Raw genomic sequence first — 21,717 nt, 5'->3', positions numbered from 1 at the left:
TAATTTGGTCTACATGCAAAGGCATGCAAGCCAGAGAACCAATCTGAATAGAAATTTCTTTCAGAAATGCCCTCAAAAACATACTTAGAAACTGTGGTCAACCAGAAACTTCAGTACTCAATAACTCCATCTAATTAACAAAGAAAATCAACCTTTGCAACTCCCATTTCAAAAAGTGGTGTCACCACCTACGCAGTCCTCAAGTCAAAAACCAGAGATGTTCTGGAGTCCTCTAACTTCACCCATGAACCCACTTTCTCTCCAAAACATGGCCCACCTCTGTCCAGTGGTCTTGGACTCTTATGTTCTTCATGTAGATACCAACCCCTCTTTAGTCCTCCCTTATCTGCTTGTTTCTGCTCTTCTTTGTATCTCCAGCAGCAACCAGAGTGAATGTGTGAGATCAAAATACACTCTGAAATTCCCAAAGAATTAATAAAAATATGTTTATTCTTTTGAAAATACTCTGTTTAGATCTGTAACCTCCTTTTTATTCTTTTCTTTTTTATTGGATATTCTCTGAATTTACATTTTATATATTATTCCTTTCCCCCAATCCCATTCTCCTCCCCCTTCCATTGCCTCCATGAAGGTGCTCCCTCTTCCAACCACTCTCTTCCACCTCAGCACCTTGGCATTCCCCTACACTAGGAAAACAAGCCTTCACTGGACCAAAGGCCTCTCCTCCCATTGATGCCAAAGAATGTTATTCTCTGCTGCATATGCACCTGGGGCCATGTTTTTTTTTAAATATTTATTTACTTTACGTATATTCATACTCTGTTGCTGTCTTCAGACACACCAAAGGAGAGCATTGCATCCCATTTCAGATGGTTGTAAGCCACCATGTGGCTTCTGGGAATTGAACTCAGGACCTCTGGAAGACCAGTCAGTGCTCTTAACAACTGAGTCATCTCTCTAGCCTATACCTTCTTTTTAATTGGATTATTTGTTTCCTTTGATGTTCAGTTGTTTGATTTCTTGATATGTTTTAGATATTAGCCCTCTATTGGATATATATTTGGTAAAACTCCTTTTCCAGTTATTAGCCTGATACTTTATCCAAATGACAGTGCCCTTCATCTTATATAAGCTTTTCAGTTTCATGAGGTCCCATTTATTCATTGTTGTTCTTTCCTGTGTGCACTGCATTTCCTGTTTTTCTCTTCACCTCTTGGGTACTAGAGATCAAACCTATAGCCTTACATAAGCCAAGTACTCCTTCCACTGCTGATCCTATTGCCCTCTTTTTATAAGGTTACTAGTAACTAGGATGAACTGTTTTTCCTTAGTTAACTTTTTCAAAGGCCCTGTCTCCAGCTGTAGCCACTGAGGTATACTGGAGAATTAAGATCATATGTATATGTATCTATATCTATATCTATAGATAGATATAGATATAGATAGAGATAGAGATAGAGATAGAGATAGATAGATATAGATATAGATATAGATATATAGATAGATATAGATATAGATATAGATATAGATATAGATATAGATATAGATATAGATAGATATAGATATAGATATGGAGTAGAGACACATAGTTCAGCCCCATGGCACCAGATACAAAGACACAATATCCAGAATCTAATTCTAATGGTACATAGCAAGTTAAACTTTTCTGGTCCATTAGATGGAAAGACATTTGTTTGTATTTTGGAAATCTCTGAACAGATTGAAGCTTGGCAGAGGTTGTGAAAGAGAATTCTAAGAATAAGTTGTTTTTGAAACTATTAGAGTGAGATTTGACAAAGGAGAAAGTACTGGTGGCAGAGGTGGGGTGCAATGAGGCCTTGACCTCACTGTAATGGGGGAGGCCCCCAGTAGCAGGGTGTGTGGGAACGGGGACAAATGGACAGGAGGACGGGAGAGAGGGCTGCCCTGACTGACAGAGGAAAGCTACAGGCAAAGCTGGGCTGAGACTTGATTGATGAAAAGGTGGAGGAGGGATCATGGCCTGTTTCCTGCCAGCATTCAAAATTGCCCTCGTCTGCCCTGGGGTCTCAGGGATTCTCCATGGAAAAATGCTTTGTTGGCAGAGTCTCTTAATCATGACTTGTTTGCTTCAAGCAGACTTTCCTCCCCAGCACTAAATATAAAGAGAACACTCTATTCTCAGGAAACACACGTTTCTAGCCCTGGCTGAGATGAGGGGTACATGAAGACCGCATTGCTCCTGTACTGTGCCAGTATGTCTTCCTTCTGTGCTGTCCCTGCCTCATTAGAGGACAGTTTTATGCAACGCTGTGACAACCTATGGTACCTGCAGCACAGCACTCTTTGGTCTGTCACATCTAAGTAATGTGATGGATGGATTAGGGGAGCCCGTTCCCCAGCCATCGATATGGGCACTGATGAACGTGGATGGTGTCCTTAGGTCTGTCCGTTGCCTTTCTCAATACCGTTAGCAAATGCCTGACAACAAACAGCGAAATAGAAGCGATGATTTTGGCTCCTAGTTTAGGGCGGCAGTTCAAGCTTCTTAACGCTGAGACCCTTAATTCCATTCCTCACGTCGTAGTGACGCCTAACTATAAAATTCTTTCATTTCTACTTTCTAACTGTAATTTTGCCAGTGTTATGAATTGCAATGTAAATTTTTGACACACTGGATATAAGGTTGGGAAGTGCTGGTTTAAGGGCACACAGCCCATCATAGCAGAGAGAGCATGGCAGCAGGGGTGTGAATATAGTCGGGTCCACAGTCAGGGAAGGAAGACAGTGCAGGAAGTGTAATGCCAAAGTTGCCATTCCTCACCCCGAGTGAATCACTTCCTCCAGTGAGGCTCCAAAGCAGCCCCCCCACCCCCCAGCGAGAGGCGGGAGAACCAAGTGCTCCCATGTGTTACTGATGGCTAGTGTTTTATAGTCACACTGTAACGGTTCTGTGTACAATTTTACATACTAATAAGCCTCACATTTTGAGGTAAGAGGACACTGCCTTTTAAAGTCAGGTGGTGGGAGCTGAGGAAGCAGCTCAGCAGGCAAGGTACTTCCTATGCAAGCTTCGGATCCGTGTTGGATCCTGAATTGAGTGAGTGAATCCCAGAACCCAGAATTGAGTGAGTGAGTCCATTGGATCTCAGGGTCTCACTGGCCAGTCTAAGCAAATTGGTGAGCACGAGGCTCAGTGAGAGAGCCTATCTCAAAAAGAAAGGTGGAAAGTGATTGAGGGAGACACACAACATTGACCTCTGGCCTCTATACATCAATACATTGGCCCCCACAAACCAATACAAGTGCATATGTGTATGTGTGCACACACAAGGGGGGGAGAGAATCAGGTGGATTAGTCAAGTACATAGAAACAGTAGGGTTTGCACAGTGCTATAATTCGTGGTGTCCTGACAAAGCTACAGTCTATAATAGGGCAATCCCAGCTTATTTTTCTCAGTACGATGACTTTTGAAATGATATCATGTCTCCTGATAATTTATTTACATTCGTAGGGATTTACATGGTGTAAAAGTTTTACAAATGAACCGAAATTTGTGCTGAGATTGTGACGTGAAAGTCTTTCATGTTTGCATATTTAAAATGGACACATATGTTATGATAGCATGTCCTATAAGGCTGAACGATGAAGTTGCATGCTGCTCTACAGGACCGGAATCCAGCAGAGGGCAGAAGTCTGGGCCATCTCTTCTGTCTTGTTTCCTTGGTGTTTGATAGCCAGTTTGTCTTCCTATGTCCATAGTCCCTAGGTTGACCCTCCCCCTCCATGGCTACTTCTATAAGCTGGCCTTCCGAAGCTCACTGAAAATCAATTCTCATGATGATATTAAGACTCTGGCTATGTGGGACCTTTAGGAAATGATTAGGTGGAGGTTTGGGATAAAGCTCAATAGAAAAGTACTTGTCTTATAAGCATGAAGACCTGGGTTTGATTCCCCATACTCACAGAGGAAAAGCTCCCAAGTGAGAAAGTATCCTAGCTTGGGTTATATTGCTGTAAAGAGACACCATAACCAAGACAACTTTTATTTGGGTTTCAGAGGTTCTGTCTACTATTATCATGGTGGGAAGCATGGTAGCATCCAGGAAGACACATGGTGCTGGAGGAGAGTTCTATATCTTGATCAATAGGCAGCTAGGAGGAGACTGTCTTCTGCAGGCAGCCAGGAGGAGGGTCCCTTCTATACTAGGCAGAGTTTGAGCACTAAGAGCCCTCAAAGCCCACCTACACAGTGACATACTTCCTACAAGGCCACACCTATTCCAACAAGGTCACACCTACTAATAGTGCCAATTCCCATGGGCCCGTGTCTTGCCATGAGTAAGCTCTTTTCTGTGTTGAGTCTGGAACACTATAACTTCACATATCTGTTTCACAAGTGGTTTCAAGAATAAGCAGATGTCTTGCTTAATGTAGGGAAAATTTCTCACAGCCCTGGGGGTAGGGTTGGGGGGAAGAATGGACGCATGGGTTAATTCTGCCAGGAGGTCTCTTCTTGGCTTGTCTCTTTGTGACAGATGAAACAGAAATCTTATGAGGGTCTAATTCCATCATGGATGCCCCCACTTTATGACCTTACCTCAACCTAAGGATGTTCCAAAGGTCTCCAAATTCTATCACTTTAAGACTTCTTAACAGGAATTGGGAGATTTATTCATTTCTTAACAGTGGGCTTTGAAAATGCATGCCTCGTCAGATTTTTTTTGAAAGTATAAAGTGATTTGCAAATTTAAGATTTCTTTTTAAATTAATATTGTTACTTTTTTTTCTGTCAAGTTTCTAAACATTTCCCCAGAGCCCTGGTTTCTAAGGAAACCAAAATTCTTCCTGAGCGATGTTCAGAAGTAGAGCCCTGATGCAATCTGAAGTTTAAGAAGTAGAATGTTAAATGTGCAGATAACGAGGTCTGTGGCAGCACGTACAACCATCCATTGACGTTCATGCTTTCACGCCACTGCTGCCCCATGGCAATTCACACATTTTCATTTTACAGAATCCATCAAGACCTTAAATATCGCACGGTAGAAAAAAAGACCTTCCAAGAGTAGGAAGCAGGGCGTGTGAGATTCAAGGGACGCAAAAGGGTAGGCAAGGCCTGGTTGTGGGATGTTCTGTCAGGAGGTGGGAGGAGTCGGGAGGTGGGAGGGGTCGGCTGGTGAGAGGAGTCAGGAGGTGGGAGGAGTCAGGAGGTGGGAGGAGTCAGGATGTGGGAGGGATAAGGATTATTGCCAATCCTTCAGCAGCTGCAGAGGAGAAGAGGTGAGAACAGGCTGGCCCCAGGAATGGGAAAGCATCATTGGAAGGTAGATGGAAGCTAAGAGATAAAGACACCTCTGCATTTGATGCTACTCAGCTATGGCAAGTGTCCACTGTTGAGCACTGCTGAGCAGTGGGCAGCCAGGAGATGTGGACTGAGTGCTGAAAATACCCACAGCGTACCCACGCTCACCTTGCCCCACAGCCGCAGTCTTTCTGTGGTAGTATACCCCCGACTCTGCAGAGTGTCAGATACTGAAACACACGGGGCTTCTAGAATCCAACAGAGAATGTAGACTTTGTATCACTTGCCAAGACCGGATGTCTTGGGAGCTTCTCGCAGGATAGATTGTTTAAACAGCATGGTCGTCTGAGAAGCTGCCATTTCTTTTCAGCTTCCTTTCACCCTTTGGGTTGCTTTTTATTTCTTCTGAGTGCCTCTTCTTTCTAGACTGTCAGTTTGCTCTGCAAGGGAAACATTATACGAGTACGTTATTGCTCAGAACTACAGGTAATGGAATAAAACTGAAAAACATGGGTCTTTGATAGCTGCAGTTGTTTTCATTTTCAATATTAGCTTTTTACAGAAACAGTTTCCGTCGATCCATTATGGCACAGTATTTGCCATGACTTGCAGAAAGCGAACTATACCTTCTTGTCTGTGTGTACACTGCTAACATCTCTTATTGTATTAAAACTATAAAAAAGAAAGGAGTGGTTTTAAAAGCTGGTTTGTGGTTTTAATATTTCTAATAAGTGCATGTTTTATGTGGTTTTGAAAATTTGGAAAATTTTTAATAGTACACCTCTTGGGTTTATTTCCACAGTGCCTTAATTATTTGGATAGAGCAACGTTCTTTTAGTAATTTGTATATTCTCAAACGTTGAAGGAAATTGGTTGAGTTGTTACCATTCTGGGTCGTGTGATACAGTGCCTTCCTTTTTTATTGTTTTACTTTGAGTCAGGGGTTCACCATGTAGCCCAGGCTAGCCCCAAACTTACCCCAACTTCCAGTCTCTGCATCTAAAGTCTGGGGTTTGGGGGTAGGTATCACCACATATCACCTAGTACAGCATCTTTTCCCCACCTTCTTTGTTTTCCATAAACTTCCAGTGGCTTTGAGAGTCTGATAACTAACCTTCAAAGGCATGCACCTATTCCTTGTTGAAACAGTTGACTAGATTCATCCACCTATTTAAATAGATAGAAAGGCCAAGGTCCGAACATCTAAAAGGTACTTGTTACTTAGTGTTTTAGGGCCTAAAATTGATCACTAACCCACCCGCCCCTGCTAAGGGACCAGTATTTGGCTCCCATTACTGTCTTGTCATGTAAGACACACATTCCTTTCATGTGCACACAAAGGCATCAGTCCAATGTCCTATGCTTAGCCAGGAAGGCCATTTTGACCTTTATGTTGTCACAACTCAATAGAAAATACAGGCCAAGTTCAGGAAAGACTTCTTAAGAATTACTACACCGCAAAGCTTAGGGTTTTGTTTGTTGTTGCTGTTTGTCTGTCTGTCTACTTTTCTTTTATTCCAGACATTTTTACTGCTATGACATGGGGACCTCTTCTGGGTCCTTCTAGAGAAGAGATTGGGCAAGTTATAAATTCAGAATTGGGTTCCTGTTTTAAAATTACTTTTAAAAATAAAGCTTGTTCTTTTATCCTACTGAGAACTCAGCGATGACTTTACCAGCATCACTCAGTAGCCCTCCATGTTTCTAATGTTTCTTCTTTACTTGTTTCACAGTGTGTCTGGTGGAGAACTCTTTGATCGAATAGTGGAGAAGGGATTTTACACAGAGAAAGATGCCAGCACTCTCATCCGCCAGGTCCTGGATGCTGTGTACTATCTCCACAGAATGGGCATCGTCCACAGGGACCTCAAGGTGAGGCCGTTGCTCAGCAACACCATCCAGCCATTTCACAACCCACAATGCACCTGCTGGACAAAGCTGGCTATGGTGAAAGGATAAGGTTTTGAGAAGAGACAAGTGGAAAGGGCAGTTGTGTAGTTTGGGGGTGTTAGTGTGTTGAGGCCTAGAAGTAGCTTAAAAGAGAATAAGGATCGATTTTATTGGCCATGATTTGCAAGCTTCTCTGATATCGGGCAGCCTTCGGGGACACAGAGAGGCAGTTGTGTATTAATTGAAGACCTTTCGAAGAACATTCTGTAGAGGGAAAAAAAACCATGAAGATCTTCATTCCCTGAACTGATTGGTTTTGGGTTTTTTGTCAATTTGACCTAAGTTAGGGAAGAGGGAACCCCAGTTGAGGGAAGGCCTCCAAAAGATTATCCTGTAGGCAAGACTATGGGGGCATTTGTGATCGATGATTAATGTGTGGTTAAGAGCCAAATCTACTGTAGGCAGTGCCACCTCTGGGTTGTATGAAAAAAAAAAAAAGCAAGCCGAGTTAACCTTGGAGATCAAGCAGTAAGAGGCATTCTTCCACAGCTTCTGAATCAATTCCTGCCTCCAGGTTCCTGATTGGAGTTCCTTTCCTAACTTCCCTCAATGGTAGATTGTAAGCTGAGGTTGTAAGATGATAGAAACCCTTTTCTACCTAGGACACCCCTGGTGACGTCTTCAGTCATGTTCAACCTTCAGCCCCTTTTAAACACAACCCCCTGTATGAAAGGGGACAGCATAGAGTAGAAAGAAAGTTTGCGGTATAGTAGGTTAAATGAGCTTCTAGAGTCCTGAAGGCTACTTTCTCCCCATCTCCTCCCCTTGAACTTCCCTCTTCCCTCTCCATATTCTTCCCTTTCTTCCAGTTGGTTTTGTCCAGTTGCTTTTTTTTTAGGTAGAATTTACTATATAGCCTGAACAGTCTCCAGAACTCCAAATCTCTGGCCTCAGCATCCTGGGTGAGGAGACTATAAGTAATTGTATTTTCTTTGTGAGGTGATCCTTCTTCATCTATTAGCACTGAAGAGGTTGGAACTTATAGTGGCCACCTTAGTGTCCCATTTCCTCCCCCTCCCCACCCAGGTCTCTGTATAGAAAGACTGGAAAATCAATAAGAGCATCTCTGTTGAGCCCAGCCTATGGCATGACTCCACACAACAATCTTACAGGTAGAGCCTCCACGGCCTACTGCATGAATGGGCAGACATCCACGCCCTAGCATACATTCACCCACTCAAAATGTAAACACAAAGACTGCATTGCAACCATGCTGCCCTTCCATCAGGAAGAGAAAGTGTATCGGGCCTTCTGGAAGTACATCCATTGCAATCAGACAGATGGGAAAGATGTTCTTCACAACTAGGCTTATCCTTGTGGCAGAACACAGTGGCTGTGTTAGGATTTTTTTTTTGTATGACTCCTTTCTGAGGCTTCAAGGAGTTTCCTCCACATGGTATTACATTTTCACCAGCCCCTAAGAACATAGAAGCCAACCAGTCTAAACTACAGCAGCAGACAGTCTGAGAACAGGAGTGTGGTCTGCATTGCTACCCTAACCCATGGGCAAGCATGTCTACTTCTCCTTCCAGACAAATGTTCTTATGTCTCATGGGCCCCAGGAAACATCTAGAGACAACTGAGTAGTGTATTTGTTACAATGCAGGGAGTGAGAAAGATACCACTCCTGCATCAGACTTGGATGGGCTTCTCAGCTCTGCCCTATTGACATTTAGAGATGGAGGATTCTGTGTCGGCATCAGTCCTGGGCGCTGTAGGATGTTTAACATCATCCCTGATCTCTACTCTCTAGATTTCCAGCACTTTTCCTGGAGTCATAGCAACCAAAAATATCTCTAGGCTTTGCTGAATGTTGGTCACTGAGGTGCAAAACTGCCCCCTGTTGAGAAAACTGGACTCATTGAGTTGTTACATGCAGTAGTAACTTCCCCAGAAATGTGGTGGGATCTTTTTAAGAATTATTGTGATGTCTAATTTGGGAGTTAGCTTTCAGTTGTCATACAGAAATGCCACAATATGTAGCAAAATCACTTTTCAGGGGAGATCAGGGCCCCCACCTGGTAGGAAGAATGATGATGGGGTGTAGTGAGATGCTCTTTATGACTCACAGCCTTCACTGCTTCTGGTGGCTTTTCATTCAGACTGTCCCGTAGGTGACCCTGTGGCTACTCCTAGCTCCGCTTATCTATTCCCACTGCCAGGAACCTACAGTTGCGGAGTCATCTCAAAGTACCGGTTAAAACAGTGACTACTTAGCTGTTTTAACCTCTTCTGAGATAATAGTTCAGAAAACTGTCTTGCTGACCTGATAGACTTCCCATGGAGGAAGGTATGTGTGAGGGTTGTGTGTGTGTTTGTGTGTTTGTGTGTGTGTGTGTGAAACGAGTGTGTGTGTGTGAGGGGTGTGTGTGTTTGAGGGGTGTGTGTATGTGAAGTGTCTGTATGTGTGTGAGGGGGTGTATGTGTGTGTGTGTATGTATGTGTGTGTGAGGGGTGAGTGTGAGATAAGGGTGTATGTGTGTCTGATGAGGTGTCTGTGTGTGTGTGTATGTATGTATGTGTTAGAGAAAGGGGGAGAGGGAGAGAAGGAAAGAGGGGAGAGGGAGAGAAGGAAAGAGAAAGGGAGGGGTGTATATTTGTGTGTGTGATAAAGTCTGTGTGTGTGAGAGAAGGATGTATAGTGGTGTGTGTATGGTGGTGTGGGGGGGTGGAGGGAAAGAAGGAGAGAGAAATGGAGAGGTGTATGTTTGTGTGTGTAATGGAGTCTGTGTGTGTGAGAGAGAATTACGGGTGTATAGTGGTGTGTACATGGTGGTGGTGATGGTTCTGGTGGTGTGTGTGTGTGAGAGAGAGGTGGGAGTTATATGTGTGTAATGAGATGTCTCTCTGTGTGTATATATGATGAGGTGTGTGTTTGTGTGTGTGTGTGTGATATGTATGCGTGTATATGGTAGGGGTATATGTTTGTATTTATGGGACAGGGTGTATATTTTTGTGTATGTGTGATAGGGTATGTGTGTGTGTGTTTGATATAGGAGTGCATGTATGTGTGTGTTAGTATGTGTGTGTGTCTGTGTGTGTGTGTATGATAGGGGTGTGTGTTCATGTGTATGTAGTGGGAGTGTGCTTGGCAATCCCTTGTCTGAGTAAAGTTTTAGTTAGTGGCATGAGTCATGTGCTCATCTCTGCAGCTGCAGAAGTTCTGGGCAAAAAGGATTAAAAGCCGGTGGTGGTGAAATCTAGTCCTCTCTCTGCATGTGTGACTGAGTCTCTGTTCATCAACAGATAAATCCCAAACCCCATGATTTTACAATAAGAGGAACCCCTCCCTCATTTTCCAAACATCATTCCTATTTGAATGACAGACTGGCCCATTTGATTTTACTTTCAAAGGCCCTTCAGCACCATTTGATTTTCTTTAAATCTCATTCTTCATCCACAAAATCGCCACAATGACGACCGACTTCAGAAACTCTTTGTGTAACTATTTTGGGTGATTGAAATATTTTTCCCCTTTGGGTTCTGCTAAAGAAAAAAAAATGTTTTGACATTTGTCACAGCAAGAGAGAAGCTTTTGTTTCAGCACTCTGCACAGAGGAGAGAAATGGAGCCCAGCTGTAACTCTGAACATAAGAACAAGTGGGCACTTGGAGCCAAGGAGCAGGGGTGTGGTGTGGGAGGCACAGTGCCTCCAAGATTACTAAGGAGGACCAGGAGATGACTCAGTCCAAAATGCATAGAAGAGCGGAGATGGTCACCAGCACCCACATAAGAAAGCCAGGAATGACAATACACATCTGAAATCCCAGTGCTAAGGAGGAAAAGATAGGAGGGCCCTTAGACTCAGTAGCCAGCCACCTTTGGATACAAGTCCAATTGGCAGCCTCCACATTCAGTGGAAAGACCCTGTCTTAGAACCAAGTAATGTTGACTTCTGGCCTCCACATGTCCCAACACCTCAACACACAGACACAGACACAAAATAAAATGATTTTCCAAAGGAAAGCCATTAGGAGACATTAGGAGTCTTGCTAAAACAGCCTAACTGGCTGAGGTCTGGAGCAGTGCTGGATGTAGGTCAGCAATGGAACCCTTTTCTATCTCATACAAGACTCTGCATTTGAGCCACAGTGCCAATACACAAGCAAACAAGTGCAAAGTACTGGTTTAAAAGTAGATAAATAAAATGACCAATGCTAATGGCAGGTCAAAGACTCTTACATGGACAAAGATCGTCTTTGACCCAAATTGATTGGCTGCAAGTGTTCTGAATCCTCTCTATGACCAGGCGTGATCTCTGATTCTGCCCTCTGTCTGTGGACTCTACTTACTTAGTCTAGTTTGATCAAGAATCATTCTGAATCCATTTAGCATAAAACATCTCTGGATATCTGGCCAAGTTTCTTATCTCCCACATCAATATCACGCCTCCCTGTCTTGTGCCTTAAAGTCCTGTTGACTTGGTCTGGTCAGCTCCTTACTTATTCACAGGAATATTTCACCCACTGCCCTCTGACCTTGCTATAAATCTCCAGTTAACCTTTGTAGCATAGCAGTTAATCCAGATTCCTCTTGCTATAAAGCCCCCGTTGTGGTGGTGGTAATGAGTATTTGTTGTCTTTTTTAAAATATCTGAATAGGGCTGAAGAGATGGCTCAGTGGCTAAGAGCACTGGGATGTTCTCCCGGAGGTACCGAGTTCAATTCCCAGCAAACACATGGTGGCTCACAACCATCCGTGATGAGATCTGATGCCCTCTTTTCCTCTTCGGATGTATGTGCAGCAGAGCACTCACACATTGAATAAAAATTTAAAGTGTAAACATATCTGAATAATTGTTAGTTCAACGGCATCTGAAGCACACGGTGAAGAGCTTGAGATAGGGGTAGGGATTCCCTGCAAAGCAGTGGTTCTCAACCTCCCTAACACAGCGACACCTCAGTGTAGTTCCTCATGCTCTGGGGACCCCGCCACCACCACCACCACCACCACCGCCACTACCACACATTACCTTTGTTGCTACTTAACAACTGTAATGTTGCTACTGTTATGAATTGGAATGCAAATATCTGATATGCTGGATATCTGATATGTGATCCCTGTAAATAGGTCATTTGACACCCAAAGGGGCTGAGACCCACAGGTTGAAAACCATTGCTCTAACGTGAGATCACTTGATCCATGCACGGCTGTGCTTGTCTCGTCTGGCTACAGCAAGTGGGATTTGAGAGGCCAAGGTCAAGGCTTTGTTCTCAGTCGGGCTCGCAGGAGCCTGGCTAAGATTTGGTCAAGGACAGTCTTGGCCAGTTCTTCTAGCTTCTTCAGAATCCCCCAACACACACACATACCACAACCCCACCCCACCACCACCACCACCACCACCCCACACCACTCAAAGATGCATTCCCACCCCATTTCACATCCACCAAATGATGTCTCTCCTCCGTTTAATACCTTCACTTGTGAACAGGCAACAATGTTGTACAAGACCAAGAAACACTTTCTAAACATGTCTAGTCGTTCTATCTATAAGAATTCCTACAATTCAATATTTAGCAACCCAAGCTTTGCCCCGGGGAGCCTGATGAAAGACTCTGGCTTTATCCTTGGGCTGGGAGAATAACCTGTCTGGCAACGGGGTGGGAAACTGAGCTCCCATTGCATAACCTTCTTTCTGCTTTCATTCCCTTGAGGTCCATTGTAGACAAGACACAAGCACTTATTCTGTTAGTATATCATCTTTAGAACTGTCCTGGTGGATGGATGTTAGCAGACAGTCCTGACACCAGCCCCTTGAGGGATATCTTCAACCGAAGCCACACAAAACGAAGATGGGTAAATAAAGATGCAGGCTCCTCTGCTGTGTTGAGTTTCTCAGCCTTGTAGAACAGGGACCATCCTGAGACAGGTGTATCACGGCATCCACAAGCCCCGCCCCAGCCATTGCCAGGACCAATGACAACCCCCAGTTTTATATAAAAATGCTGAAAACAATGTTTTTTTGTCTACCCCAAGAAGTCCCTCCCCTATATAACTGATGATATAAAACCACAGTGAAGACAAGCTGAGCACAGAGGTGCACCCCTGTAATCCTAGGAGGCTGAGGATGGAGTATGGAACCACTGTCTGAGCTCTACTCTCTATGGGACAGCGGGGTGACATGAAGAGACTGCAGCCTGTGCTTGCCACAAAGGCAGCCACAAGAGGGGCCTGTAAGGGTGTGTGACTAGAAAGTACCGCTGCTTTCATCCCCAGAGCTCTCCTTCCCCTGGAAGGGGGGTGAGCAGGTGGCTGGTGATCTCAGCAATGTGCTATGTGCAACCCATCTTCCAGGCCTGCAAGACATAGTAGGATGTTGTTGAGAGCCAGGAGAGGCCTTGCGTCACAGCAAAGTGATCTGCAAGGGTCTCTGATTTAAACACACACACACACACACACACACACACACACACACGGGAACCCATGAGAACCTGGGAATGTGGTTTCATCTCCCAGGAATCCTGTTCCCCTAGCCAAGAACTAATGACAGTCTGAGAGCAAACACCTTCTTAGATTCTCTCAAAATTCAACTTTTTAAGGAGACAGAGCACTAGTAAAGGAAAAGACTAACATTGAAGACTGATCTGTACCAAATGTTCTACAGCCCCCAACCCCAGCCTGTTTCCTAAGTCCTCCCATTTTAATCGACATCTATTGATATAGACCTTGTCTATGTCTGAAGGACAAGGTTGTTCTTGTTTGTGAGGTTTGATGAAACTCCCATAAATAAACCATAAATGTTTGGGGGGTTTCGTTGTTATTGTTTGGTTTTCTGGGGTTTTGTTTGTTTGTTTGCTTGCTTGTTTTTGCTTGCTTGCTTTCGGTGCCAGGGATCAAGTCCAGGGCTTCTTGAGTGTTAAGCAAAGCCCCTTCTACCACAGTTTTTCTTTTCTTCTTCTTCTTTTTTTTTTCCTTTTTCTTTCTTTCTTTATTTTTCTTTTTCTTTTTCTTCTTCTTTTTTTTTTTTTTTTTTTTTGAGACACATGCTTCCCAAATAGCTGGGATGAGAGTGCTTAACTTTATTTTTTTTTTCTTTTGTCTTCTAGCCGGAAAACCTCTTGTACTACAGTCAAGATGAGGAGTCCAAGATTATGATCAGCGACTTTGGCTTGTCAAAGATGGAGGGCAAAGGGGACGTGATGTCCACAGCCTGTGGGACCCCAGGCTATGTTGGTGAGGCCAATGAATGTGTTTGTGTGTGTGTGTGTGTGTGTGTGTGTGTGTGTGTGTGTACCTGTGAAGCTGGGCTGTCTCCATGTCAACCTCATGCTCCTTCCAAAGCATTGGAGCCTGGCACATACCACAGCTGCCTTCCTTCCTCTTGGAGGAAGGATAAAAATGTTGAGAAACACCACGATAGCACACTAGTGGTGAAGCAATTTCCCTGAAACCTTTTAACAGTTGGGTGGAAATCCTGTTTGATTTGGTTGTGGGCCCAACTAGAGTCTCCGAGCAAAATGGGATGGATTCCCGGGTTCTAATACTAGAATTAGTGTGTGTGTGTGTGTGTGTGTGTGTGTGTCTATTTTTTGGATGGTTTGCAGAGAAGAACCAAGGTTGATAAGGTGTGGGCAGACTCAATAAATCATGCGAAGTGTTGAGATTGAAGCAGCCAGAGAGGAAACTGATACAAGAAATATGGAAGAAGCCATGAGTAAGTCACCCTCTCGAGTCAGGTCACCTGGATCTGTGTGGACAAAGCCAGGGGTTCTGACAGCTTTTCCTAAAATCACAACTGCACCTTCTTTCTGTTACCCATATAAGATGCAGAGGGGTTACTGTCAGCTATGAACAGTTTGGTGCTGAGATTCACCTTTTGTTTCCTGTTAACCAGACCTGTGTTAGCATTCTGTTACATATAACAAACACCAAAGATTAATCAGCTTATGGATTAAAAAAAGGTTAATTTTGCTTCATGGATATTTTTTTTTTGAGGTTTCAGACTGTGATTATTGGCTTGGTGGCTTTGGGGCTTGCAACAAAGAGACACATCATCTCCACAGCACTTGGTAAAACCATTCACCCCGTGGCTGGGACCAGAAGGAGAAAGGAAGAGGAAACATTCAGACATTAATAACACCTTCAGAGGTGTAGGCCCAGGAAACCTTACCGTAGTCCCTACCTCAGTGGTCTGTCATCTCCCCAAAGTACCACATGTGAGAACCAAGCCTCCAATACATGAGCCTTCAGGGAGCACTTTACCCAGACAACTGTTTACCTCAGTGGATTCAGTCGCTTATCAAGTGTGTACTCAGTGCCTACTGTGTCCTCAGCACAGCAAGGAAGAAAAGGAGGGGGGAGGGGGAGCACTGTGTAAATCTCCCTAAGGAAGGGTGAATTAGTAATAACAGCCCACACTATTCCCGTGAGTCTTTAGGTAGCACTAGGGAACCTTCCCAACAGGCCGGGGAGATCCGGTCTGAAACGGATTGGGTCTAGAGACAGCAGAGCACTGTGGGAGTTCCCAGTGTCCTCAGAGGCACTCCGTAGTGTTTCAAGTCCTTGCGTAATTACACTGTCATATCAAAATCGGTGTGCCACTACTGTTTCATTTTCCAAGTTACTCAGAGGATGGGAGCAGAGAACCAGAAGATGGGAACAGTGAGTGAAATGAAGAAGGGAAAGAACTGAGAGGTTTGGAGGTTGGGATCCTCACCAAGAAAGTATGGCAGACAAAAGCTCTGGGGGCTGCTGCGGGTGGGACCCATGGCCCTGGGGTGTGAATATACACAGAGTCATTAAAATGACCCAGAGACTCAGGAGAGGAACAGATAGGCCAGCCAGCAGAGATGGGCGGGACTGTGGAACGCGGGGACTGTAGAAAGGGGGTTGTGTGAGTGACAAGGTCAAGTGCAGCTGGTGCAGAGATTCGAGCGTGTATGATGTGTGGATGCAGTCTCTTCCGAGTGTTGTCTACGCCACCCAGCAGGCAGCAGCAGGGTGACGAGAAGGCGTATCCTTGGCATCTTTGCAAAACAAGGAACTCGGTGAACAAGGATTCTCTTCCACTCACCATGAATCGTGGGTATCAGAAGCGAGGGTGGCACGCGTGTGTTGTTAGATTCAACCTCTTGGTCAAGAAGCCCCCAGGTAGTGAGCCCTCTTCTTCAGACTCCAGGGTACCGTCGCTCAGGCCCATTGTTTGCTCTCTGGCTTTGAGCTGAGGGTTACCTGCTCTGACAGAATATTCAGACTTACACGTGTACCTCGCTGTTCTCATTTTAATTCCGATACAGAGAGGCTCCAAAGCTCTCTAGATTGACTCTTGGCTCCCCGGTGTGGATGTCAGGTTCCTCATTTCTAGGTGGTCACCACTTGCAGGTTTTGTTTTGTTTTGTTGCTATGGTCAGAACGGATGGACCCAGGAACGGTGCTTTAAAGCGACTCTTGCTTAAAGGGCAGGTAATTGTGTGATTTTGTTGCCAAACAGAGTTTTTTTTAGAGCAATAATAATAGATACCCCTTTTGCTCAGACCCAGACTGAATACCCAGAGTGAGAGGGGGTTCGTATCCCTGTGGTCTTTGAGGAATCATCAACCAAAGTGGCTCTTTTTCTACCCTCAAGTCTCCATGGCAATCTCTTAGGCATCTGTGTAAACCCAGCTGAACCCCACCCTCTTCTGGTTTCCACCCTACCTCATCTTCTCCTTCAGCATCCAAATTCCTCTCCTCACTGTTTCCAGTGCATGGTTTCTGGTCAGATTGAACCGGGGTCCATGTCTACCTCATTGCTTCTCCACGCTGTGGCTTTTGCTCTAGCAAGGGCTGTGTCATGGTCATCTTCGCACAGATGCATGCTAAATTGTCCACAAAGCACAAGGCTCATGACACTTTTAAACTTTCTTCTCTTTTCACTCTTTCCTTCAACGCACATTTATTGAATTCTCTCCAGTGCATTGTTTGACGTTCGGGTAGAGATTCCTACTCAAGCATTCAGTGTTGTGAGAAACAGAAGCCAAAGGGTAATTTTCAGAATAGTGATGAAGTTACAGCGGGTGGTCCATGCCCATCATTGCAGCACTTGAGAAGTGGAGGCAGGAGGATTTCAAATTTGAGGCCGGCCTGAGCTAAATGACAAGACCTTGTCCCTACAAATGCCCTGCTGCTATAGATATGAATATTGTTCATATATTCAAGAATTAGTTATTTAGTACCTGCCTTCTGTTTGAGGGGCCCTAACAGAATTGAAAAAAAATACAATAGGAGAAAGAAAAGACAAAGCAGGCAGAAATCCTTATCTCGAGTCCTTATATTTGAGTGGGAAGGAGACAGATTATATAGGAAAATAAGTGAGTCCACCCCTGTGTTATCTCAGGAACACAGGTAAGGGTGCGTATGCAGCGGAGCGTGCACACAGACAGAGGTCAGAAGACAGTCTCGGGTGTGAGTCCACACGCACAACCCACCTCATCTTTGAGACAGTGTTTCTCACTGGGACCTAGGGCATGTCCATTGAGCTGAACTGAATGATCGTCCTAATGCTTCCCCAGTGATGTTGAGATTACAAACTTTCACTACCATAGCTGGCTTCTTACGATTACCATAGGAGCAGAATTCTGAGCCTCATGTTTATACTGCAAGCATTTTATTGACTGAGCCATCTTCCCTGTCCCTACATATACTTTTATAAAAGAAAGGTGTGGCCCATGCAGGATGTCACTAAAAGGTGACGATAAACATCACTCCATCTCTGGTATTGTGCTCCTAATGCAAGCATGTATGGCAAGGTATACAGTACAGGTGGACATGTGGTTATGTAGTTATGTATTTCAAATACAACCCAACCAGTGTGTTTCACAAGCAAACGGTAAAGTCCTGGCAAAGAGAGGGATCATTAATAGCTAGCACAACCAAGAGATCTGAAGGCCTGAGGGAAGGTGGAGCTCAGGCAAAGACAAGGAGAGTTACAGGTGCTACGTAAGCCCTGGACTCCCCTCTGCTGTTGCCTGCAGCATCTGTGAGAAAGGACCAGACTCCCTTAGCTTGGAGAACAGGCTGCTACAAATGAGTTCTTTCTGGTAATTATAATGAGGAGAGATAATCGGCCCATCTGGTGGCATGGGCTCAGAGGTACAAGCTGTCTGTGCGTATGATATAGACCTGGATGTGGAATCCATTTAATTAGGTCAAGGGTCCCATTCTCCTTGATGCCACCAACAAGAGGCAAAGTCACAACTAAGAAGTTCAGTAAGCATCTCTGATCTATGGAATTAATTAAAATGTCCAAATGGGTCCCCTAAGGTCACAAAGTATGTGACAGAAGGCATTTATCTTAATAATGTAACTGATAAGGAACATAGGTGACAACAGAGGTGTTTAGTACAGGAGAGCCTGGGGCTGTGTGTGTGTGTGTGTGTGTGTGTGTGTGTGTGTTGTGAGGGATGCATATATATGTGTACTCTGTGTGTGGTGTGTATGTGTGCTGTATGTGGAGTGTGTGTATGTATATGTTGTGTGCTATGTGTGCTGTGTGTGCATATGCTGTGTATGAGGTGTGTGTATGTGTGCACTTTGGGGGATGTATATATGGATGTGCTATGGATGTGCAGTGTGTGTGCTGTGCTGTGTGTTTGCTGTGCTGTGTGTGTATGGTGGGTGGAGGGTGCATTTATGTGTGTTCTGTGTGTGTGCATATCTGTGTGTGTAGTGTACATGTATATGTATATTCAGGTATGTGTGATATGTGTGACTGTGGTATGTGTATGTGTGGCATGTGTGTATTGTGGGGCGCATATATGCCTGTTGTGTGTGTATGTGTGTGTGTGGTACTCAGTATGTGTGTATGTGGTATGTAGTTTATATGTGTGGATGTGTGTGTAGTGTGTAGTGTGTGTATGTGTGTTATGTGTATATGGTGTGAATGGAAGTGGGGGTATATATCTGAGTGGTATATTTTGTGGTGTGCATGAGTGTGTGTGCATATGTGTGTGTGGAGTGTGTTCACTTCATATTGCTGTACACTAACATGGTTGCTCAGATTCAAGGACCACAATCAGGTCTTCTGGTCTGAGAAATAACAAATGATAAGAAACTGAGAGAACAGGTCAAGTGGCTGTGTCTCTCACGAATAGAACATCATGTTGCTCTCCTGCTACCAGGGAGCTGCTGTAGAGAGACGAAGGTGGCTGGTGACGGGGACTCTGCCTCAGCTGCCATGCATCCAAAGTGAGAGCTTCATTATTGTCTCATGGCCCGCAGTGACTTATCACTCTGCAGTACTTCATTGCCAGAACACCACTGCTATTCCCAGATTGCTCTTGACTTGGAACTAGGAGAGCCCATTGACGCCCAGGTGCATCATTTTACTTATAATCAGAACTACGTGAGCAAAATTTTAACTCATGGCTGATTGGCAAGTCTCTAATGTTCCCACACAAGGGACCATCCCTGTATCCTTCCAAAACCTATCTTTAGCATTCCTATCCCAGCCATGGCAGGCATTGTTAGTCTGTTTCTGCATTAACTTGTCCACAGTAGCTCAAGCACATTGGGGCTTGTTCTTCCTTCAGTGAAGGTGGAGAACAGTTGGTCAGCATTCTTGGGATGTTTCCTTTTCCACCCAGTTAGAGGAATGTGCTGAATTCATTGGAGGAAGGCTTGGACACCAGAAGTGTGGATCCCTACAATATTGGGGTTGGAACCCAGCATCCTTGAGATAACCTATCTTGTAGCTGGTAACAGTCATAGAAGGTCTGAATGCAAGTGTTTGGTTTGGGGTATACGTGTGTGTGTGTGTGTGTGTGTGTGTGTGTGTGTGTGTGTATGTGTGTGTTATGTATATGTATGATGTATATGTATGTATATGGCATATGTCTGTGTTCATTTAGGTTTGTGTATACACCAGTGTCTGTAAGAACCAAGGTCACTGTCAGGTGTCTTTGTCACTCACCTACCTTTTCTTTTAAGATCTGGTTACTCACTAGACCTAGAATCCGTGGATCCAGCTAGACTACTTGTCCAGCAAGCTGTGGGAATCCATCTTTCTCTTCTTCCTAGTTATCTATCCACTATCATAGACTAGTGCCTGGTTCTTACTTGGAGCCTAGGAGTCTGAACCCAGGTTCTTATGCTCATACAGCAAACACATTTTCAACTGAGCCATCCCCCGAGCTCCTGAAAGCACATTCTTACAGACCTCTACCACTGGTTGGAGATAAGGGGATGCTAAGCCTTCCATTTATAGTAGGTTCTCGTTTTATCGAACAGAACCAAACATGCTAGACAATGTATCCTCTTTAATACACTGGGGAAGGGGGCAGTATTAAGGATAAAACCCAGGCCCTCTCCACACTGAGCAAGTGTTCTATCACTGAGTTCAGTCGAGGTGGCATAGTAATCCAGCTTATGTCCAAAAGGTAATTACCAGCCAAGGTGACGAATTCATGGGGATGTTTCATGCCCAAAGCCAAGTTCAAGTAGTAAGCAGAACATTCTTGTTCCAAGACACACACACACACACTCTCTCTCTCTCTCTCTCTCTCTCTCTCTCTCTCTCTCTCTCTCTCTCTCTCTCTCTCTCTTCTGTAGATATATGATGGCCATAAGCCAAGGAATTCCTGCCATTCTCTCTGTCCTCACACAGCCAGGAGGAAATTGTATTAATTTGATGGCGTCTCTCCTTTCTGTTCTCCTCAGCACCTGAGTAATGTGCATTGGTCTTTGTCCAGAGCTCCTCTCCCCACTGTGGTAGATTCTCCGGGCAGAGCTTTTCTCTCACTCGGTGTTATGCCTCAGCAGCTGACTGATGTATTCCATCGTTGTCCTCATTCCCTCCCAGGTCAGAGCTAAAATGAGATTTCATGTAGCTGATAACTTGTTGTGCGGAGCTGACGGTAGGCAGATGGTCCAAATGAGACTTTTCCATTTCTTTCTTTCACACCATTCTGGCAGTGATAACCCCCAGCAAGCATGCCCTGCTGTGTGCTATAACTAGACTCCACTTGTTAGAAAAGACAGGGCCCCCTAATGGGGAGACTTCTAGGCGACCTGGTTTTGTTCTTCATCCCTCTTCATGGGAGTGAGCGTAGATATGGACAAAAAGCTCATGATTGGAATGTGGGCAGAATAAACCCAGCCTTGAATGTATGGCTACTCTAAATCGCTCTTTGTTGGTAGACTGTGCTGGGGATCAAAGCCAAGGACTTGCACATGCTGGGCCTGTGGCTGGGCTCTATGTCCTATGCTCAATCCATCTTTCCTCTTACCATGATTTTTTTAAAAACATGAGGATCCAAATTCAGTCCCCTGAGCTCACAAGAAAAGGGCAAGTGTAGCTTCTTGTCAGATTTCAGAAGGATAGATTACCTTAAGAATGAAGTACATACTTATTTATTGGTCAGTCTTGAACCAGACAGGGCGGGAAGCCAAACCCATTACACTAACATAGCAGTGATTTGCCCTGAAATTCCTTACTCAAACATTCCAGTCTTCCAGCCCACTGAACTCCATGTTGCTTCCACATTCAACACCCCAGCTACTTCCTGGTTTTCCACTCCCTTTCTATTCCTTCGCCTCATCCCTCCGC

General features: G+C 44.5%; 1 protein-coding gene across 4 annotated transcripts in view; it reads left to right on the top strand.

The window, feature by feature from the left end:
* CAMK1D (calcium/calmodulin dependent protein kinase ID) overlaps nt 1-21,717 on the top strand; it is a gene marked incomplete at both ends in the record, with an annotated part of 371,434 nt that overhangs the window by 310,798 nt on the left and 38,919 nt on the right. For all 4 annotated transcript variants that reach the window (XM_080918577.1, XM_080918578.1, XM_080918580.1 and 1 more), the window contains 2 exons: nt 6,977-7,115; nt 14,240-14,366. In XM_080918577.1, coding sequence (XP_080774703.1) covers nt 6,977-7,115; nt 14,240-14,366 — 266 coding nt within the window. The remainder of the gene's footprint in view (nt 1-6,976; nt 7,116-14,239; nt 14,367-21,717) is intronic.

Source organism: Micromys minutus (genome assembly GCF_963924665.1).
Source record: "Micromys minutus genome assembly, chromosome: 6".
NCBI classification, from domain to species: domain Eukaryota; kingdom Metazoa; phylum Chordata; class Mammalia; order Rodentia; family Muridae; genus Micromys; species Micromys minutus.
The sequence above is the reverse complement of the archived record's forward strand: the minus strand, read 5'-3'. Positions and strand labels throughout refer to the sequence as shown.